Raw genomic sequence first — 27,798 nt, forward strand, 5'->3', positions numbered from 1 at the left:
TGGGATTCTCTCTCTCTCAAAATAAATAAACTTAAAAAAAAAAAAAAGAAAATAGAAACAGTTAACCAAGGAAACCAAGGAAACCAAGCATGACCTGTGACAGGTGGGTATCAATGGCTCAATGAAATAGGTAGAACAACCTTGATGTTGTCAGTGGTCAGGGTGGGCCATAGCGGGATACAGAAGGGATTTTATAGGGAAGGAATTTATGATATAAAAGTTGGACCTTTACAATGAAAGATTTTACGACTGGTTTTTAAAAACACCAATCTTAAAATAACATGATTAGTAAGTGCTGTCCCTGTTCAGAACAGTCAGCGTGAAGTTGTGTCAATTCTCCTGGCGTTTTCTTCAGAATGTGTAGCATATTCTTCGGCATAGGATTAATGGAATCAATTCCCATTTTGAAGCTGACTTTGGAAAAAAAGCCAAAAATGACTCAACTCCAAGTCTGGTGAACAAGTGGGTAATGGTCCAAAACGAGATACTATTCAAGACTAGAAGTCTTCCAAATGTTGGGAGGAGTGGTAGCGCTACAGCAACAACCCGGACCGCCAAATTGAAAGGGCAGACCGGGTTCGGATGCACAGGTTCTGGTGTGCTGCTTAAAACAGCCTTGTTACTTTATACAACAGCCCCTGGTATATGGAAAGCCTCAAAGGAGAAAGACGGTGCCCGGTAATGAGTTAATATTGTGTTTCCGCTAGCTTACAGATGAATTCAGAACGGTGAGGAACTGTGGGGTGAGGTATTCGACAGATCACCGCTGTGCATTTATAAAGCTAATGGCAAGAGACAGATGGAGAATGAAGGGTGAGGTGCTAAGGCCATCTGAGGAAGGGGGACGAAGGCAATGACAGCAGCGACAGACCATCCAGTCAGGGGTTTGTGCAGACTGACAGGAACCTGAGAGGGCAGGACTGTAATGGGCCAGAAGGGATGAGTGCACGTTCTCTGCAAGGATTTTAAGTCTTCAAGCACCTGTCTCCCCTTTCGCCCACGCGATGCTATAACCGGAACAGTGTCCACACCTCCGTGCACCACGGCATACAGTGGGAAGGTGGAAAAGGAGCCGGAAGTCATCCAAAGGTACAACCACCCAAGCTCGAGAGCAGCCAGGCTGGGTCTCCACTCACCTCCTTCTCTGCTTCACCCCCACAAACATCACTTCTTTTGCTGACCCAGGTGCTGGGGGTGGGGGTGGTGGAGGACACGTATGGATGCTCAGTGACTCAGAGGACTCAGTGAAGGTGATATATGAAGAAAAATGCTGGAGTGCTGTTAAAAATATAGCATTCTGAGTTTGCGTGGGAATACGGTTTTCCACTATCAGGAACGTTGGAATAAAAGAACACGCACACTTAAGCATAAATACGTTATGTGTCTGGAAAAATTTCCCTAGAACTAGGTTCTTAGAAAGCTAAATACAAATACAAGTCTCACAGGGAGGCTGCTTCAAACTCTAAAGTAGCTTCTCAGATCAGATCGGGATAACAAGTGCGCCTGCCGGGGAACCAGTGGGGGAAGGAGACCACAGGAGATGGGAAGCAGCAGAGGAACCGGGAGGAGCCTCTCTCACACCTACAGCTACCCACCCGCAAGACAGGATTAAGTGCCTCCACCACCGGCCACTTGCTCAGCTGCTACTGTTTCTAAAGGATGCATCAGGCCAGCAGGAGCTCCACTCCATCAGACACCTCCTAAGACAGTCAAGCTGATCCACCTGCATCAAGGAACCGGCCCAAACTACTGAAGAGCTATGCAAACTCTGCCACCGCTATCGATTCTGATCCTACGTTAAGGTTGTAGTGATGACAAAGTTTCTGGCTTTTCGCTTGCACTGAAAGACCTCTCACCAGCATGTGGATTCTCTAATTCTGAATAATGCCCACACTAGGACTGTAGTTTTTTCCCTAAACTCCTGCGGATTCAGATTTTTCTCCACTGTGGATTCTCTGATGCCGAATGAGACTTGACCTCTGAATAAAGGCCTTCCCACACTCATTACATTGATAGGGCTTCTCCCCTGTGTGAATTCTCAGATGCTGTATGAGGCCAGTGTTCCCATTGAAGGCTTTCCCACATTCTTTACATTTATAGGGTCTTTCTCCAGTGTGGATTCTCTGATGTTCGATCAGGCCTGACTTCTGACTGAAGGCCCTCCCACACTCATTGCATTTGTAGGGTTTCTCCCCAGTGTGGCTTCTCTGATGGCCAATGAGGTGTGAGCTCCGCCTGAAGGTTTTCCCACACTCCTCACACTCATAGGGCTTCTCTCCCGTGTGGATTCTCTGATGTCCAATGAGGTGAGAGCTATGACTGAAAGCTTTCCCACACTCATTACATTCATAGGGTCTCTCCCCACTGTGGATTCTCTGGTGCAGAATGAGGCCTGCACTCTGACTGAAAGCCTTCCCACACTGATTGCACTGATATGGCTTCTCCCCAGTATGAATTCTCTGGTGCAGGATCAGGCCTGTGTTTTGACTGAAGGCTTTACCACACTCCTTACAGTGATAGCGTTTTACTTTGTTGTGGATATCCTGATGGGAAAGAAGGGCTGACCTATAACTGAAGGCTTTCCCACACACGTTACATTGATAGGGTTTCTCCCCAGTGTGGATTCTCCAGTGGCGAACAAGGCCTGAGCTCTGGGCAAAGCTCTTCCCACATTCGTCACATTTATGCCGTCTCTCCTGGGTGGGATTTCCCCGCTGCCTCTCTAATCTGCCCAGAAGATCTCGGGCTTCTCCACGCTCATGACCCCCGATAACATCCCCGTTGCATTTGGCAGCTGTCTCTCCATGTGGTTGGATGCCAGTAGATATTACCTGTTTCGAAGCTAATTCCCTGTTCTCACTCCTGGTCTCACCACCTGAAATTAAAATGTGATAAACATCAAGCCAGTGTCACTTTCTATTCTCCATGTTAGAAAGGAATAGAATATAAGGGAAAAGGAAAACACACAGGGAAAAACTACCAGCAATCACACAGCTTCCATCTGTCTCCAAGCTGCTATCATAATCCAGGGAGATGAGAACAGGGCCAAGCAGAAGTACCACAAGCCAAATGGGGAAGAAAGGCCATGAACAAGGAGGGCTGTTGGGAGGCACGAAGGCAGGGAAGGGACCACCTGAGGGGCAGCTGGGGAGTGGGTAGGAATACAGACGTAGTGAATGACCTAACAGGAAGGAATGGGAAAAACCCTGGCACTGACAGGGAGGAGCACGACAGGCCCGAAAGTCCCACAGGGCTGGGAGCAGAGGACTCCCACTGGCAGACAGAACAGTACCCAGAGTAAGCCCTGGACCAGAGAATAAAAGTCCATGGGCCAGCACTGTTTCTCTCTGTTGGTTCCTGAGTTTAAACTTAAGAATGTCTTTCAGACAACTCACAGCTACCATCACATAACAAACAAACAAAAAAACCTTAAATGATGACAATAACCAGAGCTCTCCTTACCCAGGGAGAACATGTTTCTGTAATTTTCTGGCCTGTCATCTCTATGCAGATCCTTCTGTGATGGATCAAGAAGCCACTCCTCTCGAATTAGGGACACAGCCATGTCTTCGATCTTCTCCAAAGTCTGAAACAAAACAAAGTCCCCATGTGGGACTGGCACTGTTCCATGGCTCAAACCCAGACTGTCAGAGGTCCGCCAGTGCTGGGGAGGATCAAGGGGTGGGAACGTACTGTGTAAAGGGATCTGACTAAGCGGGGGACGAAGAGGGAAACGCACCAGATTTGGTGGGGGAAGTCAAGAATCCTGCAGAAACATCTGGGGCAAGTTCCTGGTGAGTTCTGCTGCAGAGAGCCTGGGCACGTGGCAGATGCCACCGGTGCTGCGAAGCAGATCCAGAAGCAGTACGACTCACCTGCAGCCCTGCTGTGAGAAGCGTGGCCGTCATCTCCTGGTTGCCAGGACTTCCTTTCTGGGAAGAGGCAGGACTCTCACAGGTAGAGATGGCTGGGAGGAGAAAGAAGCGAGGAGTGAGACCACCCTGTCCCACAGTTGCAGGAGCCAGCACTGACCCATTCCAAAGCTGTCTGCATTTCAGAAGATACGCATGTCAGAGGTTTTGCACAAGAAGTGCTGAGCGGCCCCTGGCTGCCTCGGTACGTGGAGCGTGTGGCTCCAGATCTCGGGGTCGTGAGTTTGAGTACAGAGCATAGGGACTGCTTAAATAAACATGTAAAACAGTAAAATGAAACACAAAATGAAATAGTATAAAAAGTCAAATCAAATCAAATCTGACGTCTTGGGCTCTGGGTCCACACTAATGGCTGCCCACAGGACACCCGCACCTTGACGTCCCACTCAGCCTGAAATTCCGTGTCGAAAATAGAGTGCTGGTTTCCTAACAGGAGCTGCTTCTCAATTTCTTCTCTCCCACCAGAACTACGTTCCATCCTTGTGCTTGTGTACAGCATTTCTTCAGGTCTTCATCTCTTGGCAAATGGAATAGGAGACCCAACAGAACCAATCTACCTCTATTAACTCTATTACCTTCCTGAAATGTCCACCACGACTGCCACTATCTGCTTCCCATAGGCATCAGACAGTGCAACACCAGGCAACAGACTACTGTGTTTTGGGGAATACGCTTTAGAACTTTAGACAAGAATTATATAACTAACTGAAACCGTTCCTATGTTTCTTCTTTAGGAATGTTAAAAACCCATTTATATAGAACTGCTATAAAACACATAAATGAAAAAAGAAACGCAGAGTAAACACAAGATGACACTAGAATGGTCTTGTTCTGCAAGAAGTTCTCAAAAAAATGATAGGGAAGTGTCAAAAGGACACAGAAGCCAGACTGAGGGGGGCCTCCTCTGAACAAATCTGAGACAATTTAGGCATCAAAATAAACACAATAATAAAATAAAGATAACTAAAGATACTTTATTTCTGGAATAAAGTAAGAATTTAGGAGTCCATACTGACATATAAAATAAGATGGGGAGGGAACACTCTCTATTACAAGTAAGGGTAGAAGGAACGACATAGTTAGAAAATCATCATTTTGTAAGTCTTAGTAATCACCGATTCAGTCAAGAAGCAACAATGAATATTAAAACTAGTATTTTAGCAACAAAAGTTTGATGTGGACCAAATACTTACACAGACTCAAGAGTACTTCCCCCACAAATTACTTATTTATCATAAAGGGAAAAATAGTAACCACAATGATTACCTTAGCAAAAATAAGCCTTTTTAAAAAAAAAAACGTGTATTTATCTTGAGAAAGAGAGAGAGAGTACGCCAGCGGGAAAGCAGCAGAAAGGAGGAGAGAGAATCCCAGGCAGACTCTGCTGTCAGCGCAGAGCCTGATGCGGGACTCAAATTCATTAACTGTGAGATCATGACCTGAGCCGAGATCAAGAGTTGGACATTTAACCCACTGAGCCGCCAGGCACCCCAAACCTAACCAAGAATAACCTTAACCAAGTCATCAAAGGTACCAACACCAATAACAGGACAATTTCCTGTTGTAATGCTGAGAAGGATACAACAGTACTTTTGGGGAGTTCCTGACACATAGGCACAGCTTGAATTTACTCGTAAGGAAACATCACACGAACCCAAATTTTACAGCTATTCTATAAAATAACCAACCTGTACTCTCAAAAAATGTCAAGGTCATGAAGGGCAAAGAAAGGCCAAGAAACTATTTTGAATTGAAGGAGTCTATAGAGACAAAACAACTGACTGCAAAATGGAATCTTGGATTCGATTCTGGAAGATTACTGGGACAATGGACAAAACACGTGTATGAACTATGGATCAGATTAGTACAGTAGCAGCATTACACTTCCTAATTGTGATGCATTTATTGTGGCTATCAAAGAAAATGCTCTTGCTTGAAGAACTATATACTGAAATAATTATAAATAAAGTGGCATGATGATACCAGCAAAACCTCAAAACGTCTATGTTGTTAATACATTGAGGTAACATGGGTCGGTCAGTGGGCTGAATGTCCAACTCTTGATTTCAGCTCAGGTCATGATCCCAGGGTCATGGGATCAAGCCCCGTGTCCGGGCTCGAGGTGTGGAGCTGGCCTGAGATTCTCTCTCTACTTCTCCCTCTGACCCTGCCCAGCTCATGCTCTCACGTTGCAGGCATTTGTAGCACATCCTCCCCTCCCCACCACTTGTTAAGCACCCAACTCTGGTTTCTGGTTTTGGCTCAGGTCATGATCCTGGTTAGTGGGATCAAGTGAGATTGTCTCTCTCTGCCCCTCCCGCCTCCCAACATGCACATGCTCTCTCCCTCTCTCTCTCTCTCAAAATACATATATAAACTTAAAAAAACAAAAACAAAAACAAAAACCACACTGGGAAGGCACCTGGATGGCTCAGTTGGTTGAGCATCCAACCTCAGCTCAGGTCATGCTCTCACAGCTCATGAGTTTGAGTCCCATGTCAGGCTCTCTGCTGTCAGCTGCAGAGCCTGCTTCAGATCCTCTGTCCCCTTTCTCTCTCTGCACCTCCCCTGCTCACTTTCTTTCTCTCAAGAATAAATACATTTAAAAATTAAATTAAATTAAAATTTAAAAAAATATACTGGGATAACAGAAATGTGTGAATATATAAGAATCCCCAAATTCTTTGATTTGTTCTTGAACTTACCAATGGGACTGACAGTCTATATTTGAAGCCTAGATAAACACTTAAACTCAGATCTTAGGACTGGTCTGTACACAAGAATTCTAGTTCCTGGTTCTCCAGGAACTCAACAGGTACTTTCTTTCCTATTCCTCCCTCTCATCAATGAAGTCTGGTTCCTTACCTTTCTCTTGTGACCCTTGGGACACCGGAGATTTGTGCTGCATTGCCATGGGTCGGAGCTGAGTATTTGGAAGCCCTGGTGTAGACTCTGAATGTACGACCTCCTCCCAGAGTCCATGTCCATGTGCACGGGCTGGGACCTGAAAACAACAGGGCAGCTGCATTACAAGAAATTCCTTTGCGAGAGGAAGTGAACAACATAAAACAATCAAGAAGAGCTCATCTCTAGGGACACACGCTTGGGAAAGGAGGAAGCAGAATCTCACTTACTTCCTAGAGGCAGTAAGAACACAAATGTGTTGATTAGCGCAGAAAGGCATCATTTCTGATGCCCTTCCTACCACTTTGCACTCCCAAGGCATGGGAAGCCTGATAAACAGAAACTTAGAGCAGTTACTCAACAGAAAAAACTTTTGGTAACAAACCAGGAAACCTTAGTTCTGGTCTCAGATCTACCTTTAATCATGAGTGTCCAAAGTAACTGAAGTAATTCAAGCTCCCCACATACCAGTTTCCCACTTGGCAAAGATCACTGCAAGGATGTTGAGGATAAAAAACGTACACGTAGCCTTTACAAAAATAAAAAGGACTCTACCAATATGAGCCACGCCGTACCGGAACTATTTTTATCCTCACAAACGGAAATCGACACCCAGCGCTCATTGCACCGCTGTGGTGCTGGTGTCTATCACCCAGCTTGCACACACCGTGGGCACAGCATGCACACATCCGTCTACTTACTGGCCGTCCTAATATATCAATCTGTCTTTCTAAATCCTCCAGCAGGGTCACCACCTCCTCTCCGTTCTCTAGCTGATGTTCCTTAACCAGAGTCTGAAGCTCCTCAGGCAGGATGGTCAAGAACTGTTCTAGCACTAATAACTCCAAGATCTGCTCCTTGGTGTTCAAATCTGGCCTTAGCCACTGATGGCAGAGTGCGCGGAGTTGGATCAGAGCTTCTCGGGGTCCTAATGTCTCCCGGTAGCATAACTTCCTGAAGCGCAGACGGAATGACTCCTGGCCAGGAGGGTTATTTTCATGCAGACTAGATTCCTGGTCCCAGCCATGATCTTCCTCTACCTTGACAATTACAAGGTCTTCTTCAGGAGCGTGGTCTGGTGGGGATGAGGCTGACAACTTTCTTGATTCTGCTGCCATTTAGGGCTGGAAAAACTCAGGAGGCTCGTTTCCACTACCTTCTCTATCTTCTTAAGAAGAACCTTCCAAGGGCCTCTTTTCTAAGGGCAATTCTTGGAGAAGAGAAATCGTCAAACAATATTAAAGCAAATCAAAGGTCATAGTAATTTACTAAGACAGCTTAACAAGTTCCTACCACAACACAGACTTCATGGCTTGGTCATTTAAGTGATCCTCTCCACTGTTCCAGAAGTAACGCCTTACCTCCTTAGCTTTCTGCCATGCCAAATCCATCTGGGGAATATTCCCTTCCTTCTGCTTCCTCTCCTTGGGGATGGGGAATATGGCAAAACAAAGTTAGGAAACCATGTAGACTGGGTCTAATTGAAGGTCTGCATTTAACCTCAGCTGGTCTTCACTGATGCTGATTTAACCTTCAGTATTTGCAACTCTAGCTATACTGTTTCTACACACTTCAACTCTCAACCTATCCCTTGTGCTCAACAGACCTTTCTTTCTTTCCTTCTTTTTTTCTTCCTTTCTTTCCCTTCTTTCCTTCCTTCTTTCTTTCTTGACGGGGGGGGGGGGGGGGGAGAGAGGGAGGGAGGAAGGAAGAGAAGTGGGGCTCATCCAAAGTGGGGCTCAAGCTCACCTGAAGCAGGGCTCAAGCTCACCCAATGTGGCAAACTATGAGATCATGACCTGAACTTAAGGACTGAACCACCCAGGCACCCCAACAGACATACACTTCTACATAATCTAGCTCAAGCTATTGTCCAGAATTCCTAACACCAAAGTCTTCTCCACCTAATGTCCATTATCCTTCTGTGCTCTCCATCTTCCCTCCTATGTCAAAGCTAACTACTTCTCCCGTGGACCTTATCTCACTCTACAACTCCTTGGAGCACTGGTTGCTACCTTTCCAGGAACCTAAATGCCCATCTACACACACTAACAACCTCCAGAATGTTTCAGAAATAGAATCATACAGTAGGTATCCTTCTGAGTCTGGCATCTTCCACTTGGCATAATACATATGAGGTCATCAACGTCGCGTGTACCAGTAGTTTATTCCTTATGGAGATGTATGTTTATCTGTTCCCTAGTTGAGAGGTATCTCAACTCATTTTCAGTATTTGACGATTACAAATAAAGGCACGATGAACATTTGCATTTGAGGTTTTGTGTAAACATGTTCTCATTTCACTTGGGTAAATATCTAAAGTAAAACTGATGCATCACATGGCAGGTCTATGTATAACTTTATAAGAAACTGTAAAACTTTTTTTTTTTAATGTTTGTTTATTTTTGAGAGAGCATGAGCAGGGGAGGGGTGGGGAGAGAGGGGAGGACAGAGGATCCAAAGCAGGCTCCATGCTGACAGCAGAGTCCAAAACTGTTTTCTAAAGTGCCTATAACACTTTGCATTCCACTGGCTATATGTGAGAACCGGTTCTCTCTATCCTAACAAGCAGCATTTGATATGGTTTTATTTTTAACTTTAGATATTCTAACAAGTATGTAATGGTATCTCATTATGGTTTAATTAATTAATTTATTTTTTAACCACTCCCTGATATCTCACTATGGTTTTTTTTTTTTTTTTTTTTTTTAAATGTTTATTTTTGAGAGAGAGCGAGCACACGCCACAGATTCTGAAGCAGGCTCCAGGCTCTGAGCTGTTAGCACAGAGCCTGATGTGGGGCTCGAACCCACGAACCACGAGATGATGACCTGAGCTGAAGTTGGTTGCTCAACTGACTGAGCCACCCAGATAGATGCCTATTCACTACGGTCTAAATCTGCATCTTCCTTCTACTTCTGTAGAGCATCCTTTCACCTGTTTGTCTACCACCCATATTATCTTCTCTGGTGAAGTTATCTGCTCAAAACTTTTGCCTGTTTTAAAAATAAACTTCTTTATTATTGAGTTTTGAGAATTCCTTACATATCTTGGACACGAGACCATTATGATATATATGATGTGCAAGTATTTCCTCCTCTTCATTCCTTTAACAGTGCCTTTCCAAGAACACAAATCCATAACTTTTCTGAAGTCTAATTTGTCATTTTTTTTCTTTTAGGGATTGTGCTTTTGGTGTCATACCTAAGAAATTTTTGAACTCACAGTCGCAAAGATTTTCTCCTGTTTTCTTCTAAAACTTCTACAGTTTTAGGTTTTACCATAGGTCTATGATCCATCTTGAGTTAATTTTTTTAAGTAATCTCCGCACCCAACATGGGGCTCAAAATCATGACCCCGAGATCAAGAATCACACACTCCACCTACTGAGCCGGCCAGGCATCCCAAATTTTGAGTTAATTTTTTGTATAGAATTTGAGTTGTGGATGGAGTTTAATTTTTTGGAACACAGCTACCAAATTGTTCCAGCACCTTCAAAAAGATTACCCCTTTACCGACTGAATTATCTTTACATCTTTGTCAAAAATCAATGGACCACGTATGTGTGTTATTATTTCTGTAATCTCTATTCTGGTCCATTGACCTATATGTTTACCCTTTTCCCCAAACAAAATTGTCTTGATTATTGCGGCTTTAAAATATTAAAACCAAATATTAAGAGTCCTGCAACTTTGTTGCAATATTTTCAAAATTGTTTTGACTTTAAGTTTATTTATTTTGAGAGAGACAGAGACAGTGTGAGTGGGGTTGGGGCAGAGAGAGAGGGAGAGAGAATCCCAAGCAGGCTCCACACTGTCAGCAGAGAGCTTGATGCAGGGCTCGAACCCACCAAACTGTGAGATCATGAGCTGAGCCAAAACCAAGAGTCAGACGCTTAACCCACTCAGCCACCCAGGAGCCTCTGTTTTTTCTAACTCCATGGTCTTTTGATATAAATTCCTAACAACCCTCTCTCCCAGAACTGGATTTGTGCTGGATCTATACAGCTCACTGACATTTTAATATCCATTCTATAAACACACTCTATCTCTCCATTTAAGTCTTCTCCAATTTCTTTCATTAGTGCCCCAAATACCTATTCTTAAAGGAATTGACAGAATATTTTCTCCTTTAAAATCTTTTCTTGGAGCACCTGGCTGCCTCAGGCAGAAGAGCATACAACCCTTGATCTCAGAGTCATGAGTTCAAGTGCCACGTTGGGTGTAGAGCTTACTTTAAATGAGTAATTTTCCTACAGTTACGTATTATTAGTTGCAAAGGAGTTTTGACTTCCTAACTTAATTGTATGTTCTCTATAAGTAAAGATCTGTATCTTTTACTTTATTGATAGAATCAAAGATCATTCAAGGGCTATTATTTATAATATCTAACACGGAAGGTATCTTTGTTTAAGAGCAAGATTTAGATACAAAGCCTATAGATCTAAAGACTTTATTAAAGGGTCCTATTTCTTTGTGGGTATGTCTATGGCCTTTAGCTTTGGTAACAGACATCACTTCTTGCCTGTACTTGCAGTGGTTAAGTGGTCTTCCTGCCTTTGGCTATTCTTTTCTCTCATTCATGTTCCCCACAGCTGCCTGTTGTGGGTTGAACTGTGTCCTCCCAAAAGACATGCTGAGGTCCTAACCTCTGATACCTGTGAATGTGACCTTATTTGGAAATAGGGTCTTTGCAGATGTAATTAAGTTAAGATAAGGTTATACTGGAGTAGAGTAAGCCCTTAATACAACATGACTGGTGTTCTTTTAGGAAAGTAAGAGACACAGAGACTGAGATATACAAAGAGAGAGCCATGTGAAGACACAGACAAAGAAGAGAGCTGTGAGACCACAGACGCAGAGGTAAGGAGTTATGCAGCCACAAGCCAAGGAATGCCTTTAACAACCAGAAAGTCGGTGAACGTGGCTCTGCCAACATCTTTTTTTTTTTTAAGGTTTTTTTTTTTTTTTTTCTGTTTATTTTATTTTTGAAAGAGAGGGCACAAGTGGGGAAGGGACAGAAAGGGGAGGGGACAGAGGATCCGAAGCAGGCTCTGCTCTGACAGCAGAGAGCCCAATGTGGGGCTTGAACCCATGAACCATGAAATCATGACCTGAGCCAAAGTCAGACATTTAACCAACTTAGCGCCCCCAGGCACCCCTGCCAACATCTTGACTTTGGACTTTTAGCCTCCATAACTATGAAAGAATAAATTTCTGCTGTGCTAAGCCACCCAGCTTGTGCTACTTTGTTATAATATGTTACCCTATAAAATTAACACCTTTCTAGAAAGACTTTTAATAAATATGTAATATAACTCATCACTTTAAAATCTTTTGAAAGGGAACCCACCTCTTCAGCATGATATGCAATGTCCTTTATGGTATGTAAACCTGCTTACCTTTATCTACTATAAGCTCACCTTCACATACCTTTTCTAAATGTGGCTTTCTTTTTTAAAAAAAAATTTTTTTTTAATGTTTATTTTATTTATTTTTGAGAGACAGAGAGAGACAGCACAAGTGGGACAGGGCAGAGAGAGAGAGAGAGAGGGAGACCCAGAATATGAAGCAGGCTCCAGGCTCCGAGCTGTCAGCGCAGAGCCTGACGCGGGGCTCGAACTCACGAGCCGTGAGATTATGACCTGAGCCAAAGTCGGACGCTCAACCAACTGAGCCACCCAGGCACCCCCAAATGTGGCTTTCTTTAAGCTCCACTCTATTACAGAGCTCTTTATTCTAGTTCAGTGGTTTTCAACCAGGCCAATTTTGCTCCCCTCTCCCAGGGACACTTGGCAATCTCTGAAAACATTTCTGGTTGTTAAAACTGAAGGGAAGGGATGCTACTGGTATCCAGTAGGTAGAAGCCCAAGATGCTACTAAACATCTTACAATGCGTAACACAGACCCCCCGACAAAGGATGATCTGTCAATGCCAAGGTTCATAAAGCCCGGTCTAGCTGAAACCATTCACTCGAACTTAAAAGTCTCAGCTTACCACTATTTTTTTCTTGAGGTGTGTGTCACTCCCACTCTGACATGCCCCAACCCACAAGCAGATTAAGGTGCTCATTCTTGCCAAGACATTTTTCACATGGTCCAAATAGAGGATTGATCACATTGTGTAGGTACTGTAAATGTGTGCCCATGGCCACGGTTTTATTGCAAATGTTTGTTTGTGGCAGTCACCTTCTTCTCTGTCCCTCTTATAAAACAAGGAAGTTTTACTACATATTTGTATTCCAGAAAGATCACAAAGGCAGCACTACAGACAATGGAAAGGAGCATAAATGAAGGCAGTATATCCAAAACAGCTGGCAAGAGATGAACATGAGAAAACCACACCTATAATCCTCAAAGAAAGAGGAGACACAGGCCCTTAGGAGGAAAATCAGATTACATCTACTTCTTGACATGAGTCTTGAAAGCAGTGCCTCTTTCAGGAGTTTTTTTTAGGGGGCAGGGGGAAGAATGGGGTAGGGGTAGTTCAGTCTCTACAATCAAATGAAAACACAGAGCTTTTCCACAGAAAAAAACCCCATAGGCACAAAAGCTTACATTCAATTTCAGCACAGTTCCCAGACCTGATGCCCATGCAAGGACTCCAGGGCCATTAAGAACCTTACTTAGAGGGATGCCCGGCTGGCTCAGTGGGAAGGGTTTGCGACTCCTGGTCTCAGGGTGCTGAGTCTGAGCCCCATGTTGGGGGTAAAGATTACTGAAAAATATATCCGGGCGCCTGGGTGGCTCAGTTGGTTAGGCAGCCGACTCTTGATTTCAGCTCCGGTCATGATCCCACAGTTTGTGAGTTCAAGCCCTGTGTCGGGCTCTGTGCTGACAGCACAGAACCTGCTTGGGATTCTGTCTCTGCCCCTCCCCAGATCGCGCACACTCTCTCCTTCTCTTTCTTAAAAAAAAAAAAAAAAAAAAAAAAAAATTATATATACATATATATGTATATATACATATATATATATATGTGTGTATATATATATATATACATATATATATATATGTGTGTATATATATATATATATATATATATATATATATATATAAACTTAAAAAAACAAAAAACCACCCTTAGAGAGCATGGACAGAAAAGGAAAAAAGTTGGAAAATTATCTTTAAAATTCGATATGGTTGAGGGGTGCCTGGGTGGCTCAGTCAGTTAAGTGTCTGACTTCAGCTCAGGTCGTGATCTTACGGACTGTGAGTTTGAGCCCTGTGTCAGGCTCTGTGATGACAGCTCAGAGCCTGGAGCCTGTTTTGGATTCTGTCTCCTTCACTCTCTGTCCCTCCCCCACTGTGCTCTGTCTCTCAAAAATAAATAAATGTAAAAAAAAATTTTTTTAATTAGATAAGGATGAGAACAATAGTTTGGTGAGTAAACTACTAATACCAAGAACAGAGAAGTAAGAGATAGGGTTAAATATGGTGTCTAACATCAGAAGAGTTTAATTCATGAAGATTTTTATAGAGAAGCAGGGGGATTTCCTGGCATAGTGAGGGTTGACGGAAAAACGAATCTGGGCAAGAGGTTGAGATTTTGCGGAGAATTTGAGACAAGGCGTAATCATTTTTGTTTTGAACAGCGAGGATTGATATCCATGGTCTTAAAATAATTTTTATATTTATTTATTTATTAATGTTTACTTATCTTTGAGAGAGAGAGAGAGAGAGAGCGAGAGAGCGAGTGTGAGTGGGTGAGGGACAGAGAGAGGGAGACAGAATCCGAAGTAGGCTCCAGGCTCCAAGCTGCCAGCACAAAGCCCAATACGGGCTTGAACCCATGAACTGTGAGATCATGACCTGAATGAAGTTGGGCGGTTAACCGACTGAGCCACCCAGGTGCCCCACATCTTAAAATAATTTTTAAAAATTTAGGAAAAGTCAATTAAGAGGCGCCTGGGTGGCTCAGCTGGTTTAAGCCTTGGACTTAACCACGTCATAATCTTGCAGTTTATGAGTTTGAGCCCCACATCAGGCTCTGTGCTGACAGCTTGGAGCCTGGACCCTGCTTTGGATTCTGTGTCTTCCTGTCTCTCTACCCCTCCCTGCTCGTGCTCTCCCTCTCTCTCTCTCAAAAACAAATAAACATAAAAAAAAAAAAAAGAGCTTTATATTAAGATATTAAAGTAAACATAACATATTAACATCATAGTAAATAACACTTAATAAAGTCTCAACAGTGAAACCCAGAGAAGTCATCTAATTATCAGGTCTGTTCATAATTTACACCAACCAAATCAGCCAACCAGTCTTGTCCTTTCCCCACCCTGATTATTTTTTTTTTTTAGTATCTAATTTTCCACTTTTTAGTCTCTTCCCTCTCCAATCAAGTTTTTGACAATTACAACCTATAAATGGACTTCAATATTTGGACTACAATATTAGTCTAGTATGTACCTGCCTCTCAGTTTCATGTAAGCACTTTAGGGGTAAAGACTGCTTCTTACATCCTCTTTTAAGAATACCCGGTTGGGGAGCCTGGGTGGCTCAGTTGGTTGGGCATCTGACTTCGGCTCAGGTCACGATCTCACGGTTTGTGGGTTCGAACCCCGTGTCGGGCTCTGTGCTGACAGCTCGGAGCCTGGAGCCTGCTTGGGATTCTGTGTCTCCCCCTCTCTCTGCCCCTCCCCCACTCATGCTCGGTCTCTCTCTGTCTCTCAAAAATAAAGTAAAACATTAAAAAAAAAGAATACCTGGTCAAGGGGTACCTGGGTGGCTCAGTCAAGCATCGGACTCTTGACTTTGGCTCAGGTTCACGGGTTTGAGCCTCACATGGGGCTCCATGTTGACAGAACAGAGCCTGCTTGGGATTCTCTCTCTGCCCCTTCCCCACTCTCTCTCAAAATAAAATGAACTTAAAAAAAAAAAAAAAAAGAATACTTGCTCAAGTTTATTGATTTAGGAAGTTAAAATAGTCAACATGTGCAGTCTCCTGATCTCAAATGCTACATAATCCTGTGAACTACTAAAGACACAACTCCGATTTAAAAGCATTATTCTCTTGGGCGCCTGGGTGGCTCAGTCGGTTGGGCGGCCGACTTCGGCTCAGGTCACGATCTCACGGTCCGTGAGTTCGAGCTCCGCGTCGGGCTCTGTGCTGACAGCTCAGAGCCCGGAGCCTGTTTCCGATTCTGTGTCTCCCTCTCTCTCTGCCCCTCCCCTGTTCATGCTCTGTCTCTCTCTGTCTCAAAAATAAATAAACGTTAAAAAAAATTTTGTTTAAAAAAATTAGGACATTACGGGCGCCTGGGTGGCTCAGTTGGTTAAGTGTCCACCTTTGGCTCAGGTCATGATCTCGTGGTTTGTGAGGTCAAGCCCTGCGTTGGGCTCTGGACTGACAGCTCAGAGCCTGAAGCCTGCTTCGGATTCTGTGTCTCCGTCTCTCTCTCTCTCTCTCTCTCTGACCCTCCCCTGTTCATGCTCTGTCTCTCCCTGTCTCAAAAATAAATAAAACATTAAAAAAAAATTTTTAAAAGCATTATTCTCTTAATAGATGAAAAGGAATGCTTTTCTTCCTTCAAACTAATGAGGTCTACTTGGGGATGTTTGAGAACCGAAAACAAAACAAGAAAGAGACTGTCCAGGCTTTAAAGATCAAGAGAAAAACCGGTGAAGCCAAAACTGTGCTTTACAGTTATCAAAGTGAGGAAGCCAGTTTTAACATCTGCTACATTTCACCCTTCCACGAATTCAAAATGCTTACGATTTGTTGAAACGATTCCTGCATAAATATACTTAACTGAACTACTCAAACAACAGGAATATGGGTTGTTTTGAGAGGTGGTAGCGGCCGTCTTACTGTTGCCTGACAAAAAAAACCACTCGTGAGTGCCCTGAGTTTTAGAAACGGGGCCCCTCCAAAAAGGGTTCCCAGGCGTCTACTTTAGTCGGCCTTGAGGAACAAAGTAAGTACTCGGAGTAAGGGTGAATTCTCTATTACCCCAGAGATGTGACAAATGTGTCTTTTGTGCAGTTATCTCAACGCGCCACCGTGTTCTGCATACACTACGAACAGCAGATTGCCTTAACAGCAAACATAGGTTTCCAAGGATAATTCGGGGCTTCCAAAAACAAAGTACAGCTTGAAAAAAAAAAAAAAAAATTTTTTTTTTTTTTTTGTATCGTGAAGGAAATGCAAAATTGCTGAGTAAAAACAATTCGGATCGTGGGAACAGTTGCATAGAAGATAACGTGGGGCCGGTTTCCCATTTTAAGAACAACAGCACCCCAGAAAGAGGAACGGGATGACGAAAGCGAGAGTTTGGGGACGCGCCCCCTGCGGACCCTGATGCCCGGCCCTGGCCCCTCGGTTCCCGGTTCCCGCCGCGTCCGCGTCCCCCGCGGACCCTCAGGCCCGGCCCCGTCTGTCCCCGGTTCCCGCCGCGTCCGCGCCTCCCGCGGACCCTCAGGCCCGGCCCCGACCCGGTCTGTCCCCGGTTCCCTCCGAGTCCGCGCCCCCTGCGGACCCTCAGGCCTGGCCCCGGCGGCGGCCTACTCTGGCCCACAAAGCCCTCCCCTCCCCCGCCCGGAGCCCGGCCCGTTACTCACCGCGAGTTCCGGGGGCGGGCCGGGGCGGGGAAGGGAGGCTGCAGAGGACGGACGGACGGGCTCGCAGGAAGGGCGGGGGGCAAACCGGGGCGAGAGCTGTAGTCGGACGCGGGCCCGCCGGCCTCCAACTTCCAAACCCGCGAAGGCACAACCTCGACCGACGCGCATCTTGTCGGGAGGCACTTCCGGAGGCTCTCTAGGAACCTGGAGGTCTGGAAGCTCTATGGCCGGCCGGCTAGGGGGACCGGCGCCCCGCCCCCCGCAGGCCCCGGGCTCGTCCGCCGGTGCGCGCTTAGCGGTCCCCGGCGGTAGTGGGGACGTGGGTGCGAGCTCGGGTCCTGGCGGTGCTGGCGACTGGGCGCGGAAAGACCCCCGCACTCGGCTGTCCTCCGAGCCTCCTGTACAGACTGCCGATCGTTTGAGGAATTCCTCCCCATCACGGTTCACAGCCTTTTGAATCCCCTATGGCGCTTAATAATAAATAGTACACCTTGTACTGTTGTGTTCACACAACCATTGTAAGGGCGGCTGGGTGGCTCAGTCCGATGCGTGTCAGACTCTTGGTCCCGGCTGGGGTCGTGATCCCAGGGTTGGGGGCATCGAGCCCCATGTCAAGCTCCACAACCGGCTCCGTGCTGAGTGTGGAGCCTGCTTAGGATCCTGTCTCCCTCTGCCTTTCTCCCCTACTCGTACTCTCTCGCTCTCGCTCGCTCTCTACTCTCAGAAAGAAACAGAGAAAGAGAGAAAGAAAGACCAACCATTGTGATTGAGAATAAATTTCCTCTGAATCTTTGTATCTGTTCAGCCCTTTTCTATCTTACTGAATTGCAATGTCTTAAAGCCAGCTTTGTAGCTTAGCTTTTCAAATCACAAACCCGGGAGAGAAGCTTCACTAGTGGACTTTTGTTTTAATACCACAAATCTACGTTCACATCTACATTCATTCTTTTCTTGACTGAGAGAAAGCCAATCTCATAGTAGATTAGTAGGGGCTTTATTCTAGTCATTGTCTTACTGAGACACTATTTCAGTCCTTCTGAACAACTGCTTGCATGCTCATTAGCTTCCAGGGGTCCCGTGCAAAAATGGAAAGAGTACACGTGCTTGCAAGCAGTGCTCCCAATCCTTGCCCTCTCAGGGTATCTACCATGTGTCCTTGTAAACGTTAAGATTCACGGACTTCCACATAGCTGTAAATCTTAATTTACACGTCGCCTTCATGCATTATGTTTCTATCATATTTGATCAGAAGTATTGCCTGCAGGCCTGTGTTTCACTGTTTTTCCGGTTCTTCCTGTTTTGGGATCTCCTTGAGGTCACTTGAGATTACAGAAGGCTGACATCAGTCACCTACTGCCGTGTTAGTGCACACTTTAATACCATTGTATTAAAGATTTAGCTTTTCAGACTAACTAGGATTTGGGGGTGGGGGTTGAGGAAAATCTCTTATTTGTGTTGTTTAGGTCCCCCTCCTATTATGATTCCTTCAACATCTTTCCTAACTACCCACTTATTCTGAGTTCTCAGGTGCCCCTCCAGTCTTCACCTTAACTTCCCCTCTTTAGCTGCTCCTACTGATACCCACCACCAATGTTTCTATCCAGTCTCCAACCTGAACTGGAAAATATTCTGTCCACCCATCAGGACTAAATCTTAGTAGTTTTATTTGTTTTTAGGGCTTTTTTGTTTTCATCTAATCATCACAATGAAACAAATAAGAATAAGCACTGAGAAGTTACAGTGTTTCTAGACTCCTTCAAAACACTTATTTTTGCTGTTTATTTTATAGTTCTTGCCTCCCAGATGGGGTGGTGACTGGAAGTAACTGGCAACAGACTAGGAACTCTGCCCTTGGTTTTTGTTTTTAAGTTTATTTATTTAAAAAAAATTTTTTTTAACGTTTTATTTATTTTTGAGACAGAGAGAGACAGAGCATGAACGGGGGAGGGGCAGAGAGAGAGGGAGACACAGAATCTGAAGCAGGCTCCAGGCTCTGAGCCATCAGCCCAGAGCCCGATTCGGGGCTCGAACTCACGGACCGCGAGATCGTGACCTGAGCCGAAGTCGGACGCCTAACCGACTGAGCCACCCAGGCGCCCCTATTTATTTATTTTGAGAGAAGGAGAGAGAGAGAGAGGGGGTGGGGCAGAGAGAAAGGAGAGAGAGAATCCTAAGCAGGCTCCATGCCATCAGCGCAAAGCCCAACGTGGAGCTCAATCACGTTGAGATCGACTTGAGTTTAATCAAGGGTCAGCCGCTTAACTGACTGAGCCACCCAGGCGCTCCACAGAGGTAGTTTAGAAGTAAAATAGTATCATGACCTAAGGAAAGATTTCTCGAAAGGCACCAATGATAACAGAAAATATTGCTAAATTTGACTTCATCAAAATTTAAACCTTCTGCTCAAGAAAAAGCACCATTAAGAAAGTGAGAAGAGAGGCTACAGCCTGGAAAACATGTGTGATACATATTTCTGACAACTAGTATACAGAGTATGCAAAGGACACTCACAACTCAATCATAAGACAAACTAACATAAGTAGGTAAAAGATCTGAGCGGACACTGTACAAAAGAAGATATTTGAATGGCCAATGAGTACATGAAAAGGTACTCAACGTCATAGAGGGAAATATAACAAAAATCACAACAAAGCATTAAAACCACTACATATCCGTTAGAATGGCTAAAATTAAAATGTCTAACAACGCCAAGTACTGGTGAGGATATGAAGCGATTGGAACTGTTATTCAATGCTAGTGGGAGTTAAAATGGTATGCTAATTTCAACAACTGGCAATTTTTAATGAAGTTAAATAATGCCTACATTCTGATCCAGTAATCTCACTTCTAGACATTTAGCTAAGACATATGAAAACACAAGTCCACAGCAGCTCTATTCATAATAGGTCCAAACTGGAAAAACCCAAATGTTCATCAATAGGAGAATAGAGAGTGAAATAGTGTAATGTTCATACAATATATACTACTCAGAAATAAAAAGAAGCTACTAATAGATGAATGATGCGGATGAATCTTGAAAATATGTTGGTGGGGCACCTGGGTGGCTCAGTTGGTTAAGCGTTTGACTTTGGCTCAGGTCATGATCTCATGGTCCGTGAGTTCAAGCTCCCCAGTGGGCTCTGTGCTGACAGCTCAGAGCCTGGAGCCCGCTTCAGATTCTGTGTCTCCCTCTCTCTCTGCCCCTTCCCTATTTGCATGCTCTCTCTCTTTCTCAAAATAAATAAATAAACTTAAAAATAATTTATTATGTTGGGGGCGCCTGGCTGGCTCAGTTGGTAGAGCATGCAACTCTCAATCTCAAGGGTTGTGAGTTCAAGCCTCACGTTGGGCATAGAGCCTACTTAAAAAAAAAAAAAAGTTAACAAAACTAAATAGTACGCTTAGTTTTACGGTGCGAAAAACACCAGGCCTCCCTCACTCCTCCATTCCCTACCAATATCTATTCCCTAGAGATATCCAGTTAACTCTTTCCTTTTACTTTTCATATTAACCTCTATATTTATAGTGTACTAACACTGCTATTTCTTGATTTTTCATTTACAAATATTCTTTATTATGCATTAACTTCCTACTATGGAAAAAAAGCATTTAATTTTTTAAGTTTATTTATTTTGAGAGAGAGAGAGACAGAGACAGAGACAGAGCAGGGGACAGGCAGAGAGAGAGAGGGAGAGAGACAATCCCAAGCAGGTTTCGTACTATAAGCAGAGCTCAGTGCAGGGCTTGAGATCTCACCACAAACGGTGAGATCATGACCTAAGCCCAAACCAAGAGTCAGATGCTTAACCAACTGAGCCATACCCTAAAAAAGCATTTCATTTTTTAGACCACTACTAGAACTAGCCACGCCAGGGATTAGAGGACACATAAACTTCCTGAGTTGCTAAGTCCAACAGCAACAGCAGCCCCACCAAGGCACAAAAATGTTAGACTCCAGTTACTTGTACTTTCCCCACTTCTATAAGCCGGGGACAAATTTCTATTAATGTTACCAGATGGAGAAACATTTCCAAACTTAGCGTCAGCTGCTCGCTGCTGGAAAATCTGTGCTCAGAGGCAAGTGATTGTGGGAAAGGAAAGTTTACTTTAGTCAAGAAGCCGGTAACCTGGGTGGACTACCTCCCAGGTAGTAAAGAGGGTGGTACCTCGGTGGTAAAGAGGGTGGACAAATCTTTCAAAGACCATCTTCCCTGTCCAGGTGAGGCCAGAGAATTTTTTTTAAATGTTAATTTATTTTTGAGACAGAGAGACAGAGCATGAGCTGGGGAGGGGAAGAGAGAGAGAGAGAAAGAGACACAGTCTGAAGCAGGGTCCAGGCTCTGAGCTGTCAGCACAGAGCCCGACGTGGGGCTCGAACCCACGACCCGTGAGATCATGCCCTGAGCTGAAGTCATACACTTAACAGACTGACCCTCCCAGGTGCCCCATAGTCCAGAGAATTTTAAAGGGGAAGGCATGGGAAAGGGAGGGGGCTACACACAGGAGAAGCAGGTGCCCAGGTGGTAGTCGTATGTGGACATGACCCTGAACAGACTCTCTGGCAAAGCCAAAGCTATTTTCCAATGCGGTCAGGCCATATCCTGTGGGAAAGTCTGGTCCTTCACTCCTCAAGGCCAGTGGTCTGCAAATCTCAAGGAAAGCAGGTTATTTCTGCCACAGACACAGGGACTTAGGTCAGCAAGAAAGGAGTGCATAAAATTGAAGCGAATTCACCCTTAAGATCAGTTGGAGTGCTGTTACAATACCACTCCAAATATTTTCCACACCTGGAACCTCAAAGGTGTTCCCAGATTCTCCTCAGTTGCTCTGAATTTTAGTTTCAGAAGCATCACTTCATATGTAGTATATGGACTAGCATAGTAATTTTCTAAAATTTTGGTCTCAGGGTGCCTGGGTGGCTCAGTCAGTTAAGCCCCCAACTCTTGATTTCCGTTGAGGTCATGATCTCACAGGTCCCTGGGATCAAGTCCCACATCTGTGCTGTCAGTGCAGAGTGCTGAGCTTGTCAGCCTGCTTGGGATTCTCTCTCTCCCTCTCTCTCTCTGCCCCTCCCCCACTTGCTCTCTCTCTCTGTCTTTCTCTGTCTCTGTGTGTGTGTGTCTGTCTCTCTGTGTGTGTGTGTCTCTCTCTCTCTCAGAATAAAAAACTTAAAAAATAACAAAATTTTGGTTTCATGATTCCTTTTATATTCTTAAAAACTAATGAGGACCCCAAAGAGCTTATTTTTATGTGGCTCATATCCATCAAGATTTGCTGTATTTGAAATTAAAACTGAGGAATTAACAAATATTTGAAATAACAATAACATTTCCATTACATGTTAACTTTAATATATTTTATGGAATCTAACAATATCTTCTAAAACAAAAAGTTAGTGAAAGGAGTGGAATTACTTCACATTTTTGCTAGTCTCTTTGAAGTCTGGTTTAATAGGTGGCTGGATTCTCACACTTGCTTCCTCACTCAGTATCACCGGAGAAGGTCAAACCTCAGGACCGACAATTGTAAAGGGCAAGAGTGGGTCATTCATTTAAGAACTGCATTTGGGGAAGTTTGGAGATGTTCCCTAGCTGGCCGCTGGGGCTTGCGTCCTCTGCCCACAGCTAGATACTCACTTTCTAAAACAACCGGAAAGGCTCTTACCAAGAGACTGAACGAAGCATAGCAAAACTTGAGATGATTCAGGACATTTACAATGGAACAAAGAGGAGGAAAAATAAAGATAGCATTCTCTAAAAGTGAAGTACACTGAAGCCCGCCACCCTAGAGGAAGGTTCCTGTTTTGGTAATTGTGTAGGTCCTTGGCCTGTCTGCCTGCCCTCTGCTCACTCACCCTACAGGAAGGCCTGCCTGGAGCCTGCTCGAGTGGGACCCAGATTGAGACTCTCCACTGGGGTAAGACCAGCTGCAGAAGCAGCCTCCTCCCACTGCAGTGGAAGTTCACACCACCTACAGTCACCAGCACGTGACTCACTCCCAGATACAAGCGATACCGCGATACCACGCGTCAGAAGACACCTAATGAACATCAAGAGCAGAGCATGAAGGAGAAGGGGCAGAGGTGTCTGATCCCAGAGCACGGACAGACAACCCAGGGAACAGAAAAATGGATTAACTGTAATGAGGCAGGGGAGGAAAAACTTTCTCTCTTCCCTTCTTGGTTCTTTGGTTGGCCTCATAAATCAACATGAGACAGTTTAACTGGAGGACAAAATTTTAGGGTTGTTCATACAGGAGCTCATAAAACTACAAGACTCAAAGAAGTGACCAAAGCTGACTAAACTTCTTTGTTTGCCTTTTGTTTTTTATTATATTTTAAAATATTAAAATAACAAACTAAGATAAAAGTGAGAATCTACATGTATATAAAGCAAACACAAAAATATTAAGTAAATAAATGAATAAATAAATAAATAAAAGCTGACATTTCCTCTACCCCCAAATGCTACTACCTAGAATGTTGGGAAACGATTCTCCAAGGATTTCTCACATTTCTCTAAGTCTTCTGACAGATTTTCTTTCAGTTCAGCTTTTCAAAGATGTATCTCCTTTTGGAGCAGATTTATTTCCTAACAGGGATAATAAAGATTGTTAGAAATAACCCATCAACCGGATCAAAGGTGGGATGCAGAGACTCGCAGCACAGTGAAGCAAGGCTTTAATCAATGTTCTTACGAGAGTGGGCGTCTGATGGACAGGCACGCTCGGGGCAGTTACAGCAGATAATTTATCTCCTAGCGTGCAAGTCCGTCCCCTCGTTCCTCATTGGCTGAGTACTACAGAGGTTACAGCCTTATCCTGACATCACCTATGCCCATGTAAGGCAAAAAGTAGTCTGATTGGAACAAATGTGCATTCCCTGAGCTGACCAGAGACTTTCAGTCCCTCCTATTGACAGACATTTAGATTTTTTCCTTTCTTTCTACCATTAGCAATCCTATCTGCCTTACCGCCCTCTAGAATGTCTCTCTCCTTACCCCATAATCACTGGGAGTCTCCCGAGTCCTCTCAAGTCCAGGAGTTGTCTCATTGTTTCCTATCATTCTAAACACTAGTCTGTTATTCTCATAACAGGTCTCTCTTCTCAGGGTTTCATTAATCTATTTATCACATTCTATTTTGTATTACTTGTTATTATTGCATATGCTCTTAACCAGAGTATAAGCTTCCTCATCTAGTATTTATTCCGAGATCTCTCTCTCCCACTTCGGGTATGCGGTGGCCCTTAAAATATGCAGATGTGCCCTACATTTCAGACAGGAAAAATGGTTTGAGTTGTTTTGTCAAGTGGCTAAATTTAGTCAATATGATTCACCTTCTCCTTTCTTTTCTATTAATTCCTTTCCCTGAGATCTGTCCTTATTCATCCAGGTAATACTTCTCAAGAGCTCACCTGTGCCAGGTGCCAAGTTTGGTGAGACTGCTGAGATGAGCAGCTATAGGTCGCTCACAATGACCACACCCTTTTTCCATTCTTCATGGTTTTTCTCTTACTCCAGTCTTGTTTTGCACTTTACTTTTATGGGAGAGCCAAAATAACTTCCAAGCTACCCTTCCAGGTTTTTGGCTGAGGTCCCCCCAACAGCCAATAAAAATGTTAACAGGAGAAAATGACGTTTACTAATGAAAGGGCGGACCTACGCCTTCCGACTCCATCCTGTTCTGTGTCCTCCACCTTGAATGACTGTGTCCCCGACATGCCCCCTTTCCGGGAAAATCGTAGAAACCTCAGACCACGCCTCCTCCCCTTGAGTAACCTCCCGCTCACCCGTTCAAACTTCCTGATCAAAACACGCCGGGCGACCTGCGGCGACCTGCGAAACAGGACTCCCACCCTTCCCCAGCCAATCGGCTGAGGCCACAGCCATTACCTCACCAACTGCCCCTGGACCCCTATAAAACCTTCCTGCTTTTGAAACTCCCTCTCTCCGGTATCTCACGCTGCGTCAGTGCAGGTAGGGGATTGAGTTCGAGCTAGCTCGAATAAAGGCTCTTTGCTTTTGCATCGGACTCGGCTCCCTGGTGGTCTTTGGGGGGTCACGAATTCTGGGCATAACAGTAACAGGTATACCTCCTGTATACATGGGGAGACCCAGGAAAACGGCATCACTCCTTGAAATGGCGCAAGTCACCACCTTAAATATAATGTCCACCTGTCGGCAAATGAAGATTATGGGGGCTTTCAGGTGAAGCACAGTAAAGATGGATGAGATTGTTACCATATTTGTTGTTACTTTGTCGACAAGAAGTTTCTAGAGTTTTAGAGTTCTTCCTTCTCTTCCTGGGGAGACACCCTTACAAATGGACATTCCCTTAAAAAATGCAAATGTTTCTTACAAAAGGGTAACTTTTACTTGTTTTTCTGAGCTCCTGTCCCGTTTTTGTTTTGTTTTGTTTTTTTAAACAATCAGCCTAAAATAACCCTAACAGGCATATTTAAGGGGCCGCAAAATTTGCTCACCTTCACTCTTCCAGATGAGAGGTCGCAGGGATGGGGGGCAGAGGGCTGTCCCCACAGTCACTGTCGGGCCTCCTGAGCAATCCTGGAGGTTTGCCCAGGCCGGAGGCCCAGCGACTTTCGGGGAACGTCCCTACCGCCGGGATGTAGCCTTCGGGAGCCCCCCCACACCCTCCTCCTCCGCCTGCACCTGGGGCCCCAGGGCTCTTTCGGGCCGGAACCCCAGTGTTTGTGCCGTCGAGGAAGAGCGGACCCGTTTTCCCGAGCTCTCGCGGTTGCGAGCCACTTCCGGTTGCGAGCGGCTCCGGAGCGGAGGGCGGCAAGGAGCCGCGGACCGCGGGCTGGTGCGGATCTCCGGCCCGGGCTGTGGCTGGGTGTTGGGGGGGGGGGGGGCGTGCGGAGTGAGGTCGTGGTGAACAGAACGGGTATTAAAACAAACCCGGGAGCAGCAGCAACGCAGGGAACGAACTGGGGCCGGGAGCGCCGAGCAGGATGCTGACCGCCTCCCTAGCGCTCGGGGCCACGGCCCGCGGGCTCCCGGCGTCCATGGAGACCACGCCGAGGGTCCCAGCACCCGGCGGTTCTCCTGTAGGACTCCCCTGCTGCACCTCGGTAGCAGCTCCCGGGAGACTTGTTCCCACGACTCCTGGTGCAGCTCCAGCCACTGCTGCTTCTCCGTTTTTGTTCTGTGCGCCATTTAGTCCTCGTGGACCCTCCCTTGCTCACGCGGTCTCAAAATAAGTAAATAAACATTAAAAAAAAAAAAGAAAAATCACTGTGCCATGGTGGCACATTTTGGAGCAGCCTGCCCTTGTCCCCTGTGGAACACAGTATGTGCTCAATAAATATTTGTTGATCATTAAACAAATCAATAATAGGTAAAAAGTCTTTGGCATCATAGAACTTACTCTCACAGAATTAAAGTGGTTTGGAACCTGGAGAATGGGAGGTACCCGAGAGCGAGAAGCTCTTGATGAGGCTGTTCCCATAAATAGGAATATAATGTGATGTAAAGTTTTCTAGTAACCACAGTAAAAAAGGACCGGTGAAACTAATTTCAGTAATCTATTTTATTTAAACCAGTATACCCAAAATATTAACATCTAATAATATAAAAATTAACCAAATATCTTACATTTTCATATTAAAATCTTTGAAAGCTGTATTCCTACTTATTGCACATCTAATTCAGATATTACATTTTCATTGAAAATACTTGATCTATACTGAGATTATACAAAATTTAAAATGCTAAAAGTAGATTCACATATCCAAATATACTTTAAATATATCTAAAGGTTTTCCAATAACTGAATTATGTTTTAAAATTTAATTAAAATCAAATAAAATTCAGATTGCAGTTCCTTAGTTGCATAGCATATGCACTTGGTGGCTACTACAGCGGACAGTGAAGATCCCAATCAGAAAGTCTACTCATGGTAGGCCAGGGGGTAAAGGAGAGGGTAGCACCACACATAAGCCAGGGAGGGAAGTGTGCATTCTTAAATGCAGTGTAAGCTCTTTACACAAGTCACGCTGGAGGGCAGATTCCTCTGGTCCTCAACACTGAGGTATGGCTTTCTAAAGCAGACTAATTCTTTAGCATGATTGCTGTTTAGATTTCAGGTTCTGCGGGAATCATTTTTTACGGGTGGGAAAAGGGTCTAGCAACGCTGGTCACACGTACCATCTCTAAGTAGAATCTTACTGTGTCTGATTAAGAACAGTCCTGGAAATCAGATTATTTTCCTACAGATCAGCTGTTCTCAACTGGGGGCACTCTGACCCCTCAAGGGGGCATTTGCTCACCCACCTAAGTTTTTTTTTTTTTTGCTTGTCACAAGTAGGGGGTGCTAGTAGGATCCTGTGGGTGGAAGCCAGGGAAAATCCTACAGTGCAGGGGACAGGGCACCACAGGGGACTG

At 44.7% G+C, this 27,798-nt stretch overlaps 1 protein-coding gene and 1 non-coding gene across 7 annotated transcripts; one reads left to right on the forward strand and one right to left on the reverse strand.

The window, feature by feature from the left end:
- ZKSCAN8 (zinc finger with KRAB and SCAN domains 8) lies at positions 1–26,072 on the reverse strand. 6 transcript variants are annotated; one of them, XM_042937530.1, is made up of 8 exons: positions 25,878–26,072; positions 23,869–23,985; positions 8,198–8,260; positions 7,538–8,046; positions 6,798–6,936; positions 3,876–3,967; positions 3,463–3,586; positions 1–2,875 (listed from the first exon to the last, which is right to left on the reverse strand). In XM_042937530.1, the coding sequence occupies exons 4-8, from the start codon at positions 7,952–7,954 to the stop codon at positions 1,914–1,916; spliced, it is 1,734 nt and encodes a 577-aa protein (XP_042793464.1). In that variant the 5' UTR covers positions 7,955–8,046; positions 8,198–8,260; positions 23,869–23,985; positions 25,878–26,072; the 3' UTR covers positions 1–1,913. The 6 variants fall into 6 exon arrangements, with proteins under 6 accessions (XP_042793464.1, XP_042793466.1, XP_042793468.1 ...); XM_042937532.1 differs by lacking the exon at positions 25,878–26,072 and adding an exon at positions 24,810–25,325; XM_042937534.1 differs by lacking the exons at positions 8,198–8,260; positions 23,869–23,985.
- TRNAE-CUC lies at positions 20,674–20,747 on the forward strand. Its single transcript has one exon. It is a non-coding gene; the product is annotated as a tRNA-Glu (tRNA).
- Positions 26,073–27,798: the final 1,726 nt, after the last annotated feature.

Source organism: Panthera leo, chromosome B2, assembly GCF_018350215.1.
Source record: "Panthera leo isolate Ple1 chromosome B2, P.leo_Ple1_pat1.1, whole genome shotgun sequence".
NCBI classification, from domain to species: Eukaryota; Metazoa; Chordata; class Mammalia; order Carnivora; family Felidae; genus Panthera; species Panthera leo.

Coding starts and splice junctions, on each gene's coding strand:
- ZKSCAN8 (XM_042937534.1), bottom strand. CDS start 7,954: ATGGCAGCAGAATCAAGAAAGTTGTCAGCCTCATCCCCACCAGACCAC. Junction 3,968..6,797: donor CCAAGGGTCACAAGAGAAAG/GTAAGGAACCAG, acceptor TTCTCCTCCCAG/CCATCTCTACCTGTGAGAGT. Junction 3,587..3,875: donor TTCTCACAGCAGGGCTGCAG/GTGAGTCGTACT, acceptor GTTTTGTTTCAG/ACTTTGGAGAAGATCGAAGA.